Raw genomic sequence first — 19874 nt, 5'->3', positions numbered from 1 at the left:
GTTTCACCCTTCCACCAGGGTAAGTGCCCTGGAGAGCGTGAATCCTCTGATGCTACAACCTGCCACTCCCACAGGTGGATTTGACTCCCACCCCTCTGGATAAGCTTAAAGTCACCTTCCAAATTCTCCCATTCTTATCTAAGACATTTCTTACAATTTTGAATGTATAGGTTATGGAAGTAATACATACACATGTATGCCTTTTAAACACCAGTGTACACTCATTACTTCCACACTTTATGTATTCTGCAGGGAAAATGCTAGTGCAACATGTGTAGCAATCGTAGCATATAGTGCTGCTTCAAATGTAATGGCAATAATTTTTGCAGAGGGGTTGTATTGTGTGAAATATGCTTGCTGGTACTGCAAACCTTTTTAGTGGATACCTAAATTTAGAATACTTATATCTTTTTCTAGGAACAGAGGAAGGAGGACTTACTAGTCATACTTTTTAGGTGCAATCCAATATGGGCATTTCCAGTACATTTCTGTCCTCATGCTGCTGAGGAAATTTCAGACTAACTCTACAAAATAATGTGGTTGCCTGGTGTGCAAGCCATCCTCAGGCACTTCCAGCGGAGTAAAATAATTCACCAAAGCAATCTGTAGACATGCAAAAATCTCCTTTTTCCCTTTCAACCTCAGTACCAGCTGTCATACTTCATAGCTGCCAACTCTAAAACAGTGTCTTGCTATAACCTAGATTTCACTAGCCTCATTATTTCACTTTGCTAGTGACTGGCTGCCAGTACAGAAAGTCAACTGTCTTATAATTACCATTTTTTTACTTTTGCTAAACTAACATTTTTCCTCCTCAGCTGTTTTATCTGAAATTCTAAATTTCCCAGTGTAGTCTCCTTCCATAGAGGAAGTTCATGGTCTTTGGGTGGATAGAATTTGTCGTAGGTAGCACAGCAAAGTTGAAATTATGTATTCATGTTTCCAAAAAGATGGGGGGGGGGGGGAGTCCCAAACTAAAAATCTAGCCATGATTCTTAGTTACATATCTTACCATGGCAATTCTAACTGGTGTAGAGCCAGCATAATGTACTGGTTAAGAACAGTGGAGTCGTAATTTAGAGAACAGGGTTTGATTCCCCAGTCCTCCACATGAGTGATGGACACTTATCTGATGAACCATATTTGTTTCCCCACTCCTATATTCCTGCTGGGTGACACTTTAATAAAAGGTAGTAACTTAATAGGTATTCTAGGATACATTACCAAGGTGAATTAAAAAGAAAGATTTGTATCGGGTTTTTTTAAAAGCGGCATTATGAGCTCTGTATTTACTCTGTTTGCCTTTTTCAATTAATTCTTGTAATCCTTTTACCTCTTACAGGTGTCTAACAGTGCATTCTTCTGAATATGCACCAGAATACTCCGAACTAGAAACATAACAGGAAATATGCTGATTGATTTTGCCATTGCAGGAAAAGGTTTTCTTGTGTTTCTGTCTCAACATTTAACCTTCTGTAATTTCTTTGATTTATATAGGGAAGTAGTACAAGCAAACTGTGTTCACTGGAAGAAGAGATTTCTATTCATGTGCAAAATGAGTGCAAGTGCCACTTCAGGGATTCTGGATCCCTGCATCTGCAGAGTGTCTGTACGGAAGGTAAAAAGGACATTTGATATTTCTTGTGTTTTTTGATATTTCTTGTGTTTTTTGTGTTGTGTTGCATTGTGTTTTTATGCTGTGAGCCCCTCAGAAAAACAGGCAATGAATAAACTATTGAGTGATGATGTAGGCAGATGCAGGATTGCCAACTCTGGTTTGGAAAATTCCTGGAGGTTTTCGAGGGGAATCTGGGGAGGTGAGGGAGGTCAGTGGGGTATAGTGCCGTACACTCCACACTTCAAGAATCCATTTTCTCCAAGGGAACTGATCTCTGTTTTCTGAATCAGCCGTAATTCCAGGAGATCTCTAGGCCCCACTGGGGGGAATGCCTAGCTCATGCCCAGAGTCTGATTTTTGAATCATAATATCACTAGGAATAATTTTCTACTGATCTATTCAAATCTACAATTAATACTGTATCGTAAGAAATATTATTCTCTTGAGATCTTGTGGAATTTTCTTTTTGTCTGTTTAAAAAATATTTCTTCGGAAAATGCTGGCCTCTTTAACTTTGAAGGCAGTTAACAATAAGTTCCTTTAGCTCCCATCACCAATCCAGTTATGGGCTAATCCTCTGCAAAGATGCTCACACTTTCTGGCTTGTTTTTAGAAGGCGGAACAGATGCCAGGAATGTCCGAATTTTTTTTTTTTTAGAGCCATTGTGGTTAGGAGTGGTGGATTCTTATTTGATGAACTGGGTTTGATTCCCCAGTTCTCCACATGAGTGGTGGACACTTATCTGGTGAACCATATTTGTTTCCCCGTTCCTAGGTTCCTGCTGGGTGACCTTTAGCTAGTCACGGTTTTCTCAGAACTCTTTCAGCCCCACCTACCTCATAAGGGGTCTGTTGTAGGGAGAGGAAGGGAAGGAATTTGTAAGCCACTTTGAGACTCCTTATGGTTGAGAAAAGTGGGTATAAATCCAAACTCTTCTTCTTCTAAATAAATGTAGTTTTCCAAATACCAAAGGACAGTGTAGTTGAATGAACTTTGAAAGGGATTCCTTGGTATTCTCTAAATGGTTAAACTATTGGTAACCTAACTGAACTGAGAAATTGACATTTGGGTATAAATTTTGAGAGACAGTAATTTCACAGATCATTTAAATCTATCCATTTAGCATCAGGCATTGAAGAATGCTGCTTCCCCAAACTTTGGCAGGTCTCTATCTCTTATGTAGGTACCAGTAGTTATATCCACTAGGCAGGATCCAACTGCTTTTTAAAAAATCCAGCAAGCACTGGACTGAACAGGGGGAATGGGGTCACAGGTCCTTGCCTCCTGATCCAGTTGCTTTTAGCAGATCTTTGTGTAGGTAGGTGTCAGAAATGCAAGTGCCTCAGCCATACTGAAGAGAATCAGTAATTATCTCTCTTAACTCTCCTTGATAATGCTGATAAGGGACTAAAATGTATTGTTTTGCGACTTGGAGTGCGGGCACTAAAATGTTTTCTAAATTACTCTCAAAATTTACTAGTATTCTGCAGGTATAAGAAAGAATGTGCATGTGGCATACTATGTTATTAGGAAAGAGGAAATAATAAATCAATGTTTTTGTTGTTGTTGCAGGAACTAAAAGGCGGGAAGGCTTATGCAAAGGTAAGGGAAAATAATCCTATCAGTTACATATTTTTTCTTTTAAATCATATTGCTATGTAATTTCAATTTATAAATCAATTTTAATTTAGCTTTCTGTAAGAAAAATAATGACTATCACAATTGCCTTTAAATGTATTGAATGTGTGCATCTTCTTAATGTTAAATAGTTTGTCTAGTGTCTTCAGCTATCCCTTGACATTGTGTCCTGCTTTGCATACTTAACAAACAATTTATTTTCTGCTCTTCTCATGAGAAACTACTCTGGGGGAGCAAGCCTGAGGAGATCTACTTAGAAGTAGTTCCTGTATTTCATTGGGTCTTACACCCCAGAAAGCAACCATAGGATTGCAGCCTGATTTGCACCGCATATAATCGCATGCTAATCATATAAACTGTTGCATTGATTATATCATTTAATTGTTCTGTAACTGCTAACGTTATCTTTTCTGTCAATAGCTGGGTTTTGCAGACCTCAACCTGGCAGAGTTTGCCGGATCAGGAAATACCACTCGTCGCTGTTTACTGGAAGGTTATGATACCAAAAATACAAGGCAGGATAATTCAATTCTCAAAGTAATTTTTTTTTGGTGTTTCTTGTTTTGCATTTTGTGGTGTTCGAAACCAAAAAGGGCATTTCTGCTCATTATCGCATGGGAGAACAAAGCAGGGCACTATTTAACAAGCCTGTAATTTTTTTCTAGCATTGACATAACAGCTAAAGAGAGCTCAAGTAATTAGACTGCCATAATATGAATATTCCAGTAGGATTTCAGAACTGGCTGTTCAAGCATAATCCAGTGACAGTTCAGTAGAAGAGAATGATTGAAAGAGCTCTATGCAAAATGCAATTGTGGTAATAGGATGAAAGTAAACTAATGAAAGAATTAATTAATTTCCAGGGTAGCTGTTTAATTTTTTAAGGAGAATTTTTTTTTAGCTTTGCCATCATTCATGGTTATTAAAAGGGTGAACAGGGAACACATGTTAATCTTTGACTTCCAAACTGTGCCAGAGGAAATCCACACTAAATTAAGTTTAGGGGTATAATATTTTCTAATTTCAAGTCACATTCTATCGGAAAAGCTTGTATAAGGTGATTGCTGTTTTTATAGACAAAGAGATTATTTATAGGCACCAAAACAGCAAAGCATTTTGTCAGACTGGCTTTTACACATTATTAATTTTTATAATGTTGGCTTAGTCTACAAGGTGCTTTACTGGCAGGTACTGCCTTCATCTTCACAGCGATCCTGTGAAATCAGACACTAGCATGTAATAAATCTGACTTGTGCATTTTCCCTTTTCGTATTTCCAAAGTTTTTATTCTGATTTGTTTTTTCTTAACCAACAGATATTGATCAGCATGCAGCTAATGTCTGGAGACCCATGTTTTAAAACGTAAGTTTACGTACACAAGTAAGGAGCAGCAGTGGCGTAGGAGGTTAAGAGCTCGTGTATCTAATCTGGAGGAACCGGGTTTGATTCCCAGCTCTGCCGCCTGAGCTGTGGAGGCTTATTTGGGGAATTCAGATTAGCCCAGGGGTAGGGAACCTGCGGCTCTCCAGATGGCCATGCTGGTAGGGGCTGATTGGAATTGTAGTTCCTGAACATCTGGAGAGCCGCAGGTTCCCTACCCCTGGATTAGCCTGTGCACTCCCACACACGCCAGCTGGGTGACCTTGGGCTAGTCACAGCTTCTCGGAGATCTCTCAGCCCCACCTACCTCACAGGGTGTTTGTTGTGAGGGGGGAAGGGCAAGGAGATTGTAAGCCCCTTTGAGTCTCCTGCAGGAGAGAAAAGGGGGATATAAATCCAAACTCCTCCTCCTCCTCCTCTTCTTCTTCTTCTTCTTCTTCTTCTTCTTCTTCTTCTAAGATTTCCATTCCAATACAAATAATTTGTTCTTGAAATTTTTAAATAAATCATGTTATGGAAAATTGTATTTTTATCAAGTTGCTATGATTATTGAATATGAGCAGGCCATTTGGGGACGGGCAAGAGAGAGAGATAATTTATTTGTGAACAACTGTGCTCTTTGTTAAACATGTACTATTGAAGTCAAATTTAAGGGGAGGCAAGAATAGAGATTTGGGGAGATGCAGTGCTTGATGGATAGTACTATATCGCTCTAGTCCATGATACTCCAGAGCCAGTAGAAGGTCACATACACACAGTCCTATAGATTGAATGATACCTAGTGCACAAACATATTTCCTAGCCACTGCTTGGGCATTCCTTTGAACTAAGCACAGGGTTATGCTTAGATTGCTGGATCCAGTCTCTGATTCCAGTGAAACATTCAGGCACATGGATTACTGGTATGTAAAAAGCAGATTTATTGTGGCAGAAACTTTTATGGGCTAGAGTCCATCAGATGCCCATAGTGTGTTTTAGTTGGCACAGGTATGTACATACTTTTCACACACATGTGTGTGCGCACACACACATATATAAAGGAAAGTTAACAGTGAGGTCAAAACCCAATGAGGTACAGCCCATGACCTTTCTGAATGGTGCTTAAGTGTACTTAAGGTAATCATGGTGACCATTAACAATAGCAGCAGCAGTTAATAACAGTAATCTTGTTTATGAATAATGTAATACTTGTAATTGCACATGTTTGCTTATCAAAGAGGCATTGCTTTAGATTGTGAGGATCTGGTGGAGGTTACCTTAAAAAGGGGGCAGCTGCTGTAGGAGGTTCTTAAGGTAATGAAAAAGAAGTTGACATGAAGAAATGCAATTAAATGGAGTGGTTATTTATAATACTTCCTTACTATGAAGACAGTTCCCCAGGATGTTTTTTTTTAGTTTGATAATTTAAATAAGAATCTTTCACATGCTCTTTTAAAATACTATTCCTCACCTTTTTTCTTGTATTGAAGAATAACTTTCAATGATCACATTTTTCTTGTGTCAATTCTGTTATGTCTGCAGATCCAAGTAGAGCAGTTACTCTTTTTTTATTGTATGCCCCCACTTTTTGATTGCAAACCCAGTTTTTGGTTCCCGTGAGTTATCAGAGCTCTTGAAATATATTCTTCTTGGTTGTTCTGTCATTTGTATATGTGATTCGTTCTCAGCTCCTGCAGTCCTGGCAAGCCCCCTTCTTGCTGAATCACAATCTGTTTTAAACTCAGGAGAGTTTCGTGTGCTGTCTGGATTGGTTTTGTGGGTCTGTTGAATTAGAGCAAAACTGAAAATTTGCACATGTAGGGTTCTTAGTCATGGACGTTGTCTACAAGTATTGTTCGGAAAACAAAATTTCTTCAAAGGAGAAAAGGGGTCTGGGATGTCTTGGCCAATTTCTGATCTCAGCTGTCGATCTTCAGAGGGGGAAACAAGGCTTGCTTGTGAACTGACTTCTAGCAAATCAATATTTCTTAAAACAATTTCTAGTGAGGCTTTCTTAGCAGCAAAACATTAGCAAAATAAATGCATATCTTGAGGGTATGGACAAAAACACTGTGTTGGGAATGAAAAGTGCTGTTGTCTTTCTGTTTTGGCCTTTAACTGTGGGAGCACGATAGCAGTATACGCCTGTTACTTTCTACTGCACCAAAGGAAAAATGTGGTTAGGATGGATTTCTAGACTAATGAGGTATTTTGCAATGAGTCATGTGGCTTGGCAAGGGCTTTAATTGTAGCAGTGCATCTGGAAAGCTTTTATTATCATCCGTGCTGCAAAAGTTAAATGGAGAGAGTACAAAAAATTAGCATTGTACTGTAGCACTGTGTACATTCTTAATCATAAATAATACTTTTTAAAGGGTTTTTTTTTTTTGCTTTAGTGCCACTGAAGGTACACTTTTCAGGGTCCTGTAACAAGCTTTGGCTCCCTAAGTAGTGTATTTTCATGATAGCATGTTTCCAAACAGGGCTGACATCGATGAGGTACAACATCCATTAACTAGAAATGCTTGGCCTATCAACTGTTCCAAGAAATGGGAGCAATGCCCCTGCAACATTCCAGCCTCTTTATTTCCTGGAGAGAGAGTAATCTGGAGGATTTCCTGACAAAAGAGATGCTGGGGAAAGACAGCAAGAGAACAAGCAAGGGCCATCCCTCTGTCTCCCTCAGACAACTCCTGCTAGGAAATGACAGATTCATTATCCAAAGGCCCCTGAGACGTGAGAGGGGCTTATGGGGCAACTCCTGTTAAAACATGTTTTGGAGGGAGTGAAGCAGCAACTCTCTGGCACCCTCAGTACTGCCCTACTGACCACAGGAGGAAAGCAGGTGGGGTGTGTTAGACACATGAATCTTAACTAAGAAGCAAACAGTGGCATGCTTTTCAAGAACAGCCACTGGAGCACTCTTTTCCTGGCTCTGGTCAAGTACTTTTACATTCCTGTAAAAACAGTGGTGTGAAAGAATTAATACCATTGTTGCACCCATCTCTAAAATATATGTGCTCCTGTACTGTGTGTGCTATTTTGTGACGCAGTGTTGTTATAGTAGCAGACTGATTAGCAGGCTCTCTTGATTAGTGCCCATACGCCTAAGTATCAGTCTTAGCTGTCATTCAGTCAACCACTCTTCCCTTTTCTCTAAAAACAATACTACTAATTTACAATGCAAATAGTTTTCAGAACTGAAATCTTTGTTTTGGTCAGCCAGAAAGCTACTCTTCTATAGAATTACATGTTTGTTTAGTGGGACAGCTGGATTGTACATATCCAACTTATTTTTAGTTCATCTTATCAGCACCATTATTTAGTTGTCAGCCTTTCCTCCAAGCTAGGGGCATAAACTCCTTTTTGGTAAACATGCCCTGATCTAGATGGTCTGGGCTAGCTTAATCTTGTTAAATATCAGAAGATATACCCTGCAGAGATCTTTATGCTCCCTCAGCAACAATCTGCTGGTGGTCCCTGACCCAAAAAGTATCCAGCTCTCCTTAACTAGAGCTAGAGGCTTTTGTAGCCCGGGTGGAATGCTCTGCCAAATGAGACCAGAGTCCTGTTGGATTTATCTGAGTGCTGCAGGGCCTGCAGGACAGACCTATTCTACCAGGCCTGTGGTTGAAGGTAGCAAAAGTGAGCAATAGATCCATCTTGGCTGGCCTCTTGCTTCATCTTCACCCTTTTTCCTTCTTTTTTACCAAATTGGAAGGAGGATCAGTATGTTCCACGCTTGGTTAAGTTTTTAATGCCATCTATATATTGTTTTTAGATTATCTATTTTATTACTATTTATATCTACATTTTAATGGAATTGTATTGTATGATTATGTTGTGAGCCATTCTGAGCCCATTTTGGCAGAAGAGAGTGGGGTGTTAAATCAAATAAACAATAATAATGTTAGGAAAGATTTTGCCCTGGTTAGGAGTTGGATGGAAAACCACCTCTGTTTCTTGCCTTGGAAACCCTACAGGGTTGCCATAAGTTAGCTGTGACTTAGTTGTACTTTCTATTGCCAAACAGCAGGCTAAAAAGGAATAAACACCATTTTTCCCTAATTTAGCCCAGCATCACAGCTGTTTTAAGTATGGAACTGAGTACATAAGTATACCTTGTACTCTGGACTCAGAATCTGCCATGTACTGGTTAAATTCTCAAGAATAAAGGCAGCTGTTACCAATCCAGACTTTTGTGTTCTTTGCTGAACATTAGGATGAAATTTCTGTTGGGTGTGGCATTCTTTCCTCTACTGCCCTATTCAGCCATGGGCTGAGCGAGGGCTGGGGAATCAGAAGCCTTAGCTTAGCCTAGTGACTCACTCTCTGGCAAGTATCTCAGTATTTTACATACAGTTTACTCCTTTCCCTGCCCCTCCTTAATGGTACAGCAGGATCAGCTCTTATACATAGCTTTCTTTTGTCAGCATAGCAACTCTTTGCCAGTTGTCAGTAGTAATGGTTTGCACACTGAAGCAAGCAACAAAGATGCATTAAGGCTTTTATGGAAAGGTGGCTTGTTGCCCCCTTGGAAAAAAGGGGGTTGAAATATATTCTACCAGGGGTGTTGAACTCATTTGTTACAAGGGCTAGATATGACATAAATGTGACTTGGTTGGGCTGGGCCTTAGGGGAGGGGTGGCTGCCTCGGCTGGTGAGACCCCAGCAGGTAACCCCATCCCTGCTCCCTATCTGGCTTGCCAGGCCAGATCAGGAGTGGGTGGGCAGGGGGTGTTTGCCTCAGATGGCTTGCAGGTCCAATAAGCCCTCTTAAGGGGCTGAATTCAGCTCCCAGACCACATGGTTGACATTCTGTTTTATACTGTCTGTGCAGAGGTGTTTTTGGGCTGGTGTCCCAATAGGAAGTATTTGGGGTTGGTGTGGGCCCCAGACATCCAGTTCTTTTATCTCTATGCTAATAAAATTTTGTTTTGAAACTCCTATGCAGTTTTATTGGGTTCTTAGCAAATTTCCAACCATACTAAAGAATTGTTTTGCCAGTGCAGTGTACATTTTTAGAAGAGGCAGATGGTGTTTGCTTCTGATGAAAATTACTCCTAGTAAGATAAGCATTTTTGTAGATGTATTTAGTTATCAGCTTCTCTCTGTAATAACACCTCAAACCTGAAGCCTGACAAGGCAGAAAATGCTGCAAGTGCACACCTGCCTCCATTCATTCAGATCAGTAGCATGTTTATGTGTAATCCCATTGAGACAAATATATGCTACACATCATTGCTTGAACAGCTCAAGCTTGTAGAACTTGTGACCCTCTAAGTCCCAAAAGCCCCCTGTTTTTGTCTGCCGGCCTTAGAATGAGACTATACGTAGCTGGATGCCTGTTTTTGGCTTGCAAAGACACAAATTATATAGGCCTGGAATAGCAACTTTTCTGTGGTGACACCCCGCCTCTGCCCGAGGGTTAAGTCCTCCTGCTGTCCCTCCTTCCCCTGCCCGGGTGGTGTTCTGCCCGTCCTTGGTCCCACTGTCCTGGGACCAGGTGTTTCTTAACAACTTCTTGGCCCACGGTTTGCTGGGGAGGCTACGGTGTTTCCCTGAAAATAAGACAGGGTCTTATATTCATTTTTGCTCCAAAAGATGCGTTAGGACTTATTTTCAGGGGATGTCTTATATTTGCGCCCCCACCATGACCAGTTCAGCTGCACCGGGGAATCTGTAACTAGGGCTTATTTTTTGAGTAGGGCTTACATTTCAAGCATCCTCCAAAAATCCCGAAAAATCATGCTAGGGCTTATTTCCGGAGTAGGTCTTATTTTCGGGGAAACAGGGGTAACACTATTGTCCCCTCCTCCTTGCCAAGACTTCCAGCTTCACCACCCCTCCGCCCTTGGCTACCTCACTCTCCTCCCAGCTCATAATGCTCTCCCTCTTTCCTCTGTCACTCCTCCTTTCTGCTCTTTTTCCTCTCTTCCTCTCCCATCTACCAGCCCGGCTTTCTTCCCTCCTTCCCTCCTTCCCTTCTCCCCAATGCTCCACCCTCTCCTGGCTCTTCCCCCTGATCAAGCCTCCTGCCCCTCCCCACCAGGTGTGCTCGCCTGACTCCCCAGCCCGGCTCCACCCTCCCCTACATGCCTGCCCCCGGGGTGGTTGGGCAGTTCACCGCACTTCCAGGTCTTCCTCAGCATGTCAGGGCTTGGCCGGCTTTGCTGGCACAACCCCAGACTCAGGTTGGGCATCTGCCGCTGCTGTGGGGATACCCTCCACCTCCCTTGTCCACTCTGCCGCAGGCCAGGGGCCAGCAGGGACACCCAGCATTGGTCCCAGAAAAGACCACACCCCACGGGCTGCGTCCTGGCCACCAGTTGGCCCCGCCCCCTTGCTGGGCCTCGCCGCAGCTGGGGAAAGCCTCGCCAGCCATCCCTCCTCCAGCAAGCCACAGGGCTGTGACAGCCCCAGCCAGCCAGCAGAGATGCTGGCCGAGGGCACCAGCGTTGGCAGCCTCCCCCTGCAGCAGATCGCCCACAGTGGGTGGGGAACCATTAGGTCCGAGGAGGGGCGGCGACCCCGACCCCAGACATCATCAAATATGTGATTTGTTTGTTTGAAAGGTATAGGAAATGAACAGGTTTTTAATTCTGCCTTGCTTATAAATTCACAGTGCTTAATGTTTTTTCTCCTGAATTTGCAATAACTATGGTAGTTTCTTAGATTGCGTATGTGAAAAGATAACTGGAGCATATTTTGTGTCATATGAAAATTTTAGATTTTTAATTAGGATAAAACAATGTAAATTATTACCAACAGTGAAGACAGTGAAACAACAAAAGAGCAGGGGGACATAGTTGTAAAGTTTCTTTTAAAAAATTTTAATCTGTTTTTTTATAAAGAGGTCAAAAATAAAACGTGACAAAAGACTGCCATTGTCAGTAGCTGATTTTGGAGGAATATATTGTCTTGAAATGAAAGGAACTTTTAATTTTAAAAAATCTTATTAATGTAGAAAAAGTAGTTATTTCAGATAGCAGAGAAAATGCTATTATTTAATTCCCAATTCTGTGTACAATTAATCATCACAGTGTAAGGAGACAATGCTGTGTTCTCAGCTAATTGATATTTTGCAGCTAGACATTTCTTGTCTGTGCCTAATGTTTAAAGCGGTGATATAAAATAAATCAATGCCCATAAAATTTAAAATGGAAAAACATTCACATTAGTTAGACACGCAGTTTTTACTAATGTAACCATGCTTCTCCAAAAGCTAATATATGGTGCTATGGTCTCCCTAGACAGTTAATAATTGGTCATTTAGAGGCTGATAATCTGCAGATCTAATATACCTGAGTTTCCGAGGCTTTGATAAAGGTATCATATGACTACTATTATGAATTTGTTTTCAGTATTTGCCTAAGTTTGAAATCTTTGCTGCTCCTTTACACAGACAGAACCAAATTTAATTGGTATATTTGTTTGCAGGCCTCCATCCACAGCCATGTCTATATCAGTTGCTGGAGAACCAGAATCCCTACAAGAAGACAGGAAAGGGGGAGAGAACGTAAAAGCATCACATCTGAATTTATCAGGTTGGGAACCATACTACATGACTGCGCTTTTCCTTCATTTCATTAAGGATTTCATTAAGCAAACACCTATACTATTGTTACTCAGTATAGCTGAGGGAGTAACTCTGCAACAGTGTGGCTTGACTTCCTCTTTTGCAGAATTTGGAACAAAAAGCACTTCTGTCCCTGATGAGCTTGGAGCATGTGGACATTCTAGGACATCCAGCTATGCAAGCCAGCAGTCAAAAGTGTCAGGTAGGAGATATTTTAGATGTGATTGAATAGTGTAAACAATAATGGGAAAAATAAAAGTTCAGATTATCTTAGTTTGTGTGTACTTCTTTGATACTATGTGGAAATCTTTTTTAAAAAATACAGTTCATGTGGTTTATGAGAGTAATGCGTTAGATTGCCTTTCTTCCTTTTAACAGCATCCTGATTCATAGAATTTAAGCAGGTGACACAATTAATATTCTGAATTTCTGTTTGTCAGACTGCTATTAGAGGCACAGGGGCAGGGATTGATTTAAAGACAAAGTACCAACTGATCACAAGAGTAAACGATAAAGTGAAAGACAATGTCCATTCATGAAATGTAATGTAATATGAACATTTAAAAGAGCAAACCTTAAGGTTAGCCAATGCTGAGTCATTCAAAACATAAAAGACGTGCTAAGTCATTAGGAATTGAGATGAGATCACTAAATGGATTCAAGCTATTTACGATATAATTATACAAATAAAACCTATGTTCAAGATGGAGTTGAAATGGGAATCTGTCCTTCATGGATGTAAAATCACTTGGCATTAAATTAACATATCTGAATTGTTTCATCCAGGTTATAGCACTTGCCATTCTAGATCATCCAGCATATCTGATCTCTGCCATAAGAGAAATACCTCTGCAGGAAGTACATCAACGGGTATAGGAAGTATTCTAGAACCATGTGAGGAGATTGAGTCCAAAAAAAATGAGGAAGATGCAGCCTCAGAAAAATTGAACAGGTATAATATGTTTTCCAGTTCTGCAGAAGAATTTTTAAATAAAAGTACAGAATGATGCTGTAATGATTAGTGTAATCTAAAACTTTAAAATGTTTCATAGACATCCAATAAAACAGGATTCTGTAGAGTCGCAGCTGAAGAGGGTTGATGCTACCAGAGTTGATGCAGATGATGTTGTTGAAAAAATACTGCAGAGTCAAGATTTCAGTTTGGACTCAAGCGCAGAAGGTATGTAAAATGCAAGTGAATCAGAACTATAATTAAGTGCAAAGAGATATACATCAAGGCAAAAAATATTCCTAATTTCACAAAAATTCTGTTGAAGTGTGAAGTAGAGTGGGGGACAGACCAAGGTAAAAAGGCACGTTCCATGCTAGGGATCAGTGGAAAAGGGGATTGAGAATTAAGTGGCATGTTGCAAGTCCCATATTCAAGTCCTTGGTGCAGGCACTTGTGGTGTAGTGTGTGCAGATGTGGAAACCACATCTGTAAAAGGATGTGAAAGCTGGAGGAAAAAGTGCAGAAAAGGACATCCAGAATGATCATGGGAATGGAACAGCTTACCATGAGGCAAAGTATCTTGGGCATTTTGTTTTTAAAAAGGCAGTTGGAAGATGACATAATGAAGATCTATACAGTTGTGTATGGTATTTGAATAGATGCCTTTTTTCCTGTCCCATAACCCTAGAATTGAGTCACCCTATGAAACATATAATGCTACTCCACCTCCTTTCCTAGTTGGCATATTTCTGTAAAATAGGTTATATTCTTCCATTATTACATTCCAATCATGAGACTCATTCCACCAGTTTTCAGTGATGTCTATTATATTTGCTTCGCTGTGTTAAAAAGTTCAAGTTCATCCTGCTTATTTCCAAAGCTCTGTGCATTAACGTAGAGACATCTACGGCCATGGTTAATTCCCCCTGGCTGCTTATTTAAATTTTTTTTCCTCCCACTGTTGGGTTCTTGAACTATTCGCTCAGTTCTGTCTATACCCTTTGAACTATTATCTCTAGCACTTGATGAACTCCTGCCCCCTTGAATACTGTCTCCCAAGCCCACATAACTCAGTTTAAAGCCCTCCTGATCAGGTTTGTAAACCTCTTAGCAAAATGTTCCTACCTACAGCTGTGAGGTGCAACTGAAACTGCAGACCGTGGTCCAAGAAGGCAAACATTCCTGGCAGCACCACCTGCGAAGCAAGTTGTTCACCTCCACTATTCTTCTTTCCCTTCCTGGGCCACGTCCTTCAACTAGGAGTGAAGATGAAATGACAGCAAGGTCTATTATTGACTAGTAACCATACCAGATGAATGCAGCTTGTGGATTCACAGGCAGAATCCCTGTGATTTTCAGGGAGTAGGAGTCAGTCAGTAGGTGAGGGCAGTTTCTAGCAGGTTCTGCTTGTGGGATTCCCTGTGGCACCTGACCAGCCACTTTTGGAAATAGGATGCTGGAATTAACCATTGCAGTGATCCAGAGGGCTTCTCTTATGTTTTTAAAATTGTTGACAGGTTCTGACTGGAAGGCTGCAAGCTACTTCCTTCATAATAACTATGTAGGTCTTGACCTCCATGACAATCCTAAAACTATACCGTGAGCAATTTCTAGGTGCTCAATGCATGCTAAGCAGTCCCAAAATAATAATAATAATAATAATAATAATAATAATAATAATTACTGAAAAGCTCAAACAACTGTATAGGTAATGTGTTGTCATGTTCTCATGCAAGGATCCAAGGCAGGCAAGAATCCCACGAAGGCAGGGATAACGAACAGTATTGGAGCTGTTGATCCCACAACAGCCGGAGTCGAACTAAGATTATTCATAGAAGTGAATGCCTGCCTCAATGAGTCTGCAAGGACTCACAGCTGGACCATATCTGGCATTCTGCAAAGTCTTATGGTGGATCTAGGTCTCCAGATTCCTTGTGGTCAGCAGAGAGGCCTCAGGCAGTAGTGCACTCAGCCATCTGAGCTGTACTTCTGCCCAGCCTTTGTGTCTTCTCTATTCTCAAGGTCCTGGGAGTGACATTGGATATTGGCCACTCTCTTTCATGGGTTCATTGGGAATCTCAGGTGATGACTCGTGCTACTGAGCCTTCTGGGCTTCTGGTCCAGTAACCACAACTGACTGCAAGTTTCCTGACAGACCTGGGTGTCTGAACACCCAGGCACCTCATGGTTTGTGCCCCATGTGTCTTCTAAATACAAATTCTATTTTAGTGCAAAGATTGTGAATACATTTCTGGTGTTAATATCTACCCTAGACAATACAACAATGTTCTTCACTTTAAATTTAAAGTTTTCTTTTCCCCTTTTCAGAGGAAGGGCTAAGACTCTTTGTGGGTCCTGGAGGAAGTACTGCCTTTGGAAGCCATCACTTACCTAATAGGTATGTTTTTAATGCTACCTAGGAGAGATAATATCAAGGTCTACCTTTGACACAGTAAGCTCTGGAAAAAACCCAAGAGTGCTACGATGCCAAAAACTTTGAGGTGGCTCCTTAGGCCCCACTGCTACATCATTGTAATACTCACCAGTGGTCTTAATCTCAGCATTCCTTGCCTTGCTACATTTCGTTTCATTGGCTAAGAAAACTCAGACAACTGTGAAAACTCAGACAACACATTCTGCATTCCTTGCCCATTCCTGTAGCCCCTTTTGACCCTCAGACAGATTATTCCCAGAACTGTAAGATCCATGTAGTCAAACAGCAGTGCAGGTCAGGGAGCTTATACAAGGAGGGACAAAGGGATGAAATGGACTCTTCTCAGCTGAGCAGAGACTATAGAAGAGGAAGAGGGAGCAATTCCATCCCCTTGTCCTTCATTCCAACCCCTTCCCTGTAACCTACACAGCTGTGTTCTTTACAGCTCTGGGAATGGTTTGTTCTTGCGTGTTTCTGCAAGAACAGAGAAGAATGCAGAAGAAACTTCATTCACAGAGTGGCATGCTTTTTTAAAAATTCTGCCATATGTATTAAAATACTGTTTCAGTCTGTGCCTCTGCTGTCTGCTTTCTAGTAACTCTTTTGTTGATTTTTCAGGGTGGGATCTGGAGCATATGAACAAGTAGTGATTAAACGTTAGAAGAACTGGACTAAAATTACACAGTAATTCTTGGAGTTGCAAAATTTGCTGAATTCCTAATACTGTCCTAGATGTGCTCCTCTGAAGTGCCGGTTTGTAGTGACCTGGATTGTCAGTTTGAGTTTGTCATATGGAAAATGCCCTCTTCTGTATCTGCAGTGGCAGTTTTAATCTTCTTCAGATACTTTGTGACCCAGCATGAGGATTACTGATGTTGGTGGATTTATTGCATTGTTCTATAAGTGTTAAATCAAAGTTCCCTTTTTGAAAAACATGGCAAATGGTATCTAATTGAACATAGTATGTTGCAATTACTTGTTTTGTATGGAAATGCATTCAACAACATGCTCTGTTTGCTACTTGGCTCCTACATCATCTATTTCAGCCTTTTTTTTCTTAGCAATAATTTTACCTTTCTTAGTATTGGCTGATGATGTCTGTCAGAACAGAAATAATATAAAATGGGAACTGCTCCGTTCAAAAAAACCCTGCACCCAGCAAACCTTTTAGGAAATAAGATTACAAATGAGAATAACTTTAAGACCAAATTGCATGGGAGACAGACTAGTCTATGGTTTTAAAATAAGATATATGCATGCACTGATTGCTGGTTTCAGTAAAGCATTCAGTGCCAATGAGGAGACTTTGTGCCCCAAAATTATTTTTTTGAATTTGTAAGCTTACACTGACAGATACTTGGCCCGAACCATACGACATCTTTAAAAGTTCATTAAGAACATTGATCTCATGAGATACTTGTAGTGAGCATATGGGAGTATGTAGTAGTATGAAGTTTAGCTCACAGAGTATTAAGAACTGTTTAACAATTGAAAGAGTGCCTTGTTCCTGAGGGAGGGCAAAAAGGACAGAGTACTGAACTATCTTTTTATGAAGATTTAGGAACTACAAGCGAATGGCTAACTAAAAACTACTTCCACTTGTCAAGTAAAGCACTTTATGCAGCAATTTTCTTCATCCAGTTTGCAAATCGAAACTGTCCATTGGTTAGAGGATTGCTGACTTGAGCCCAGTATAAATGAGGTACAGCCACAGCCATATAAGTTTCTTGTGAAGTTTCTCCTTACACTTTCCATCACATTTCAAAGGTGCTTGCTTTGTTTAGGGCTGTACATGTGCACTGATGTTTATCACAGCCTTCAATGCTTGCTGTACATTTACAGGCCAGCACATGGAGCAAGTCCCCTCTGAAATGGGTGGGAAAGCTTTGCTGCTTACTGTTGGGTCACACTGAAAAAGGAGTTCATTTAGGTCTCGTTTTACTGAGCTGTTCTTAAGCAGCCTTAGATTTCAGTGGAACGTTTGCTGTGAAAGCTCCTGGTGGATTTGTGACCAGTATGTAAAGATTTGCACAAATGAAATAGTGCAGTGTATTTCTGCATCTATTTAGAATTTAGATTTTTTTTCTCCCAACAAATTTATTTCCTGACAGCTTTAGCACTGCATATTATTTTTGTGAAGGGATTGGCAAGGCAAAAGACTGTCAAATCAGTTATCAACTGTTAATAATTTGCCTTTGATGTCATATCAGTTGGTTATTGAAATCAATCAATATGTTTCAAGTTTGGGTTATAGAACTTAAACTGTGTATATTTTTACTTACAGTGGATACGGAACATCTGATGTTTTTACTGATTTTCTAAAATCAGTCAATGTTCTATTTTTTTTGAAGATATAATGGAAGTATTAAGTTAAATAAAGAAAAATGTTTTATGTTTGTGACATAAATGTTTTATAACTGTAGTGCATATTGATAAGCTCATTTTATTTAAATCATACTTGTTAACTATAAAATCAGAAGCATTTATTAATTATGGTACCCACTAATAACATACAGCTTTCTGTGTTTTATTAAGTTTGAAATGTTCTGAGTTTCAGTAGAAAATATTTCATTTTTTAGATTCTGTTAAAATAACGTTGGAGGAATGCACAATTTTGAAATGTAAATTGTTCTGGGAAAAATTGAGCTTGCCATCAGTGTGTTTAACTTTTTTAAAAAAATCAGTAAGGCTAGTGTTTGAATTTATTGAGCAATGCTGGTTTTTGAAAAGTCAATACTAGATAACTGATTTAAGGAGACAAGTTGACATGAGTGGGGAAAACCGTAAACTGATTTAAGGTCACTTTACTTGATATAAGGAATTGTCATGTTACTGTAGAAGCAAAGAGTCTGTAATCTGCAGGGTTTTATTACAGTCAGCTAGATGTTCTGTTATTTATGGATTGTGCATTCAAATGCAATGTTGGTCATTTCCTGTGACAATCCACACACAGCCAGATATTCGAGCTTGTAGGAAGACAACTGCTGTTTTGTACACATCACGTAGTTATTAAATTTTTATAAAGTCCACATTGAAGTTCAAATAGCTAGTGAAATGTTTGAATAGTTATCATGCACTTCTGTCAACTGAACTATTTTCATGAAGTGATTCCATTTGTGTTTCTCTACGACATGGAAAATGACCTTCATATATGTATATGGCATTTCTTTTATGTAAACTGTACAGGAATATGCAAAACTGCTAATCCTTTAAGTTCATTTTTTTACCATAGTATCCCTGATATAAAAGAAATGGTCTTTAAAATTCAATAAAAAGGTTTAACCTGCTAGTTTCCAAATCTGTCTTCTTCCAGCTACACAAATGGTACTTTGTTGTCCTTTATGAAATGAAAAGAGGACTATGTGTTATATTTCTTTTGAAATTATTGAACTTGCCATCAACAGTAATTTCTTCACTTCTGTCTTCCAAGTGCAGGAATAAGAAAGCCAAGAAGATGTTGGTTTAGGCAGCAGAATTCCCCATTTTTTCTTTTCAGAACTGAAAAAGTGCTGAAGACCCAAGAGAGCATAGCTCTGTCCTCTGGACTGAATATTTTTGACAGAAACATGCCATTGGGGTTACAGAATTAAATCACTAGTGATTTCTCATGCTGAGGTAGGAAGGGCCTGTTTTTTAAAAAATTCTGTTTCCATCAGCCCAACACAAAAATAGCACATATTGGATACATAATGGTGAAATCTATATATCAGGGTTGTCTCCCATTTGCATTTAACTGGTGGCTAGTAAATAATGGAACAAAATAGGTATGCTACCAGTTTGTGAAATTTGTGATTCAGATGTACAGTCACCAAAATATTTATCTTATTCCCAATCTTTGAAAATTATCAAAACATAGCACACTAAATTAATTCAAGCTCAACAATGGTAGAGGTTATATACTAATCCAACTCTGGTTTCGTACTAATTGGGAAAGTAAAATGGGGATAGGGCTACCCTAGGCATTGGGCCTCTGCTGCACGTTTGTAATGCAACAACCTTTGTAAAACTCTAAACACCCCCCCCCCAACACTCTTTTCAATTGGGATCAAAATATGTACCTTGTACAGAAAAGAATGGTGGAAAATGATAGCATACAGTTGAGTTTGCTTTTGTATTTTTTAAGGTTTTCTTTCCTATTTCTAATGCTAAGGTCTTTTTCCAACAAAGTAGGAAATCAGTTTGCAGAAAACAAGGCTATAGCTGGGTACAAGAGGATCTTGATATTTGCTAAGGATATACTAGGAAGTGGAAGCGCATATGCATGGAATGCATAAGCAGCAATATTTTTTAAAA

General features: G+C 39.9%; 1 protein-coding gene across 1 annotated transcript in view; it reads left to right on the top strand.

Annotated features, from left to right (window-relative positions):
• FAM102B (family with sequence similarity 102 member B) overlaps window positions 1-18870 on the top strand; it is a 31278-nt gene extending 12408 nt beyond the window's left edge. The window contains exons 2-11 of the mRNA XM_048497248.1: window positions 1498-1618; window positions 3192-3221; window positions 3678-3794; window positions 4573-4619; window positions 12057-12163; window positions 12302-12397; window positions 12982-13147; window positions 13248-13375; window positions 15476-15545; window positions 16200-18870. Coding sequence (XP_048353205.1) covers window positions 1498-1618; window positions 3192-3221; window positions 3678-3794; window positions 4573-4619; window positions 12057-12163; window positions 12302-12397; window positions 12982-13147; window positions 13248-13375; window positions 15476-15545; window positions 16200-16242 — 925 coding nt within the window. The 3' untranslated portion in view covers window positions 16243-18870. The remainder of the gene's footprint in view (window positions 1-1497; window positions 1619-3191; window positions 3222-3677; window positions 3795-4572; window positions 4620-12056; window positions 12164-12301; window positions 12398-12981; window positions 13148-13247; window positions 13376-15475; window positions 15546-16199) is intronic.
• The last annotated feature ends 1004 nt before the right edge of the window (window positions 18871-19874 follow it).

Source organism: Sphaerodactylus townsendi, linkage group LG05 (genome assembly GCF_021028975.2).
Source record: "Sphaerodactylus townsendi isolate TG3544 linkage group LG05, MPM_Stown_v2.3, whole genome shotgun sequence".
Taxonomy (NCBI): Eukaryota; Metazoa; Chordata; class Lepidosauria; order Squamata; family Sphaerodactylidae; genus Sphaerodactylus; species Sphaerodactylus townsendi.
The sequence above is the reverse complement of the archived record's forward strand: the minus strand, read 5'-3'. Positions and strand labels throughout refer to the sequence as shown.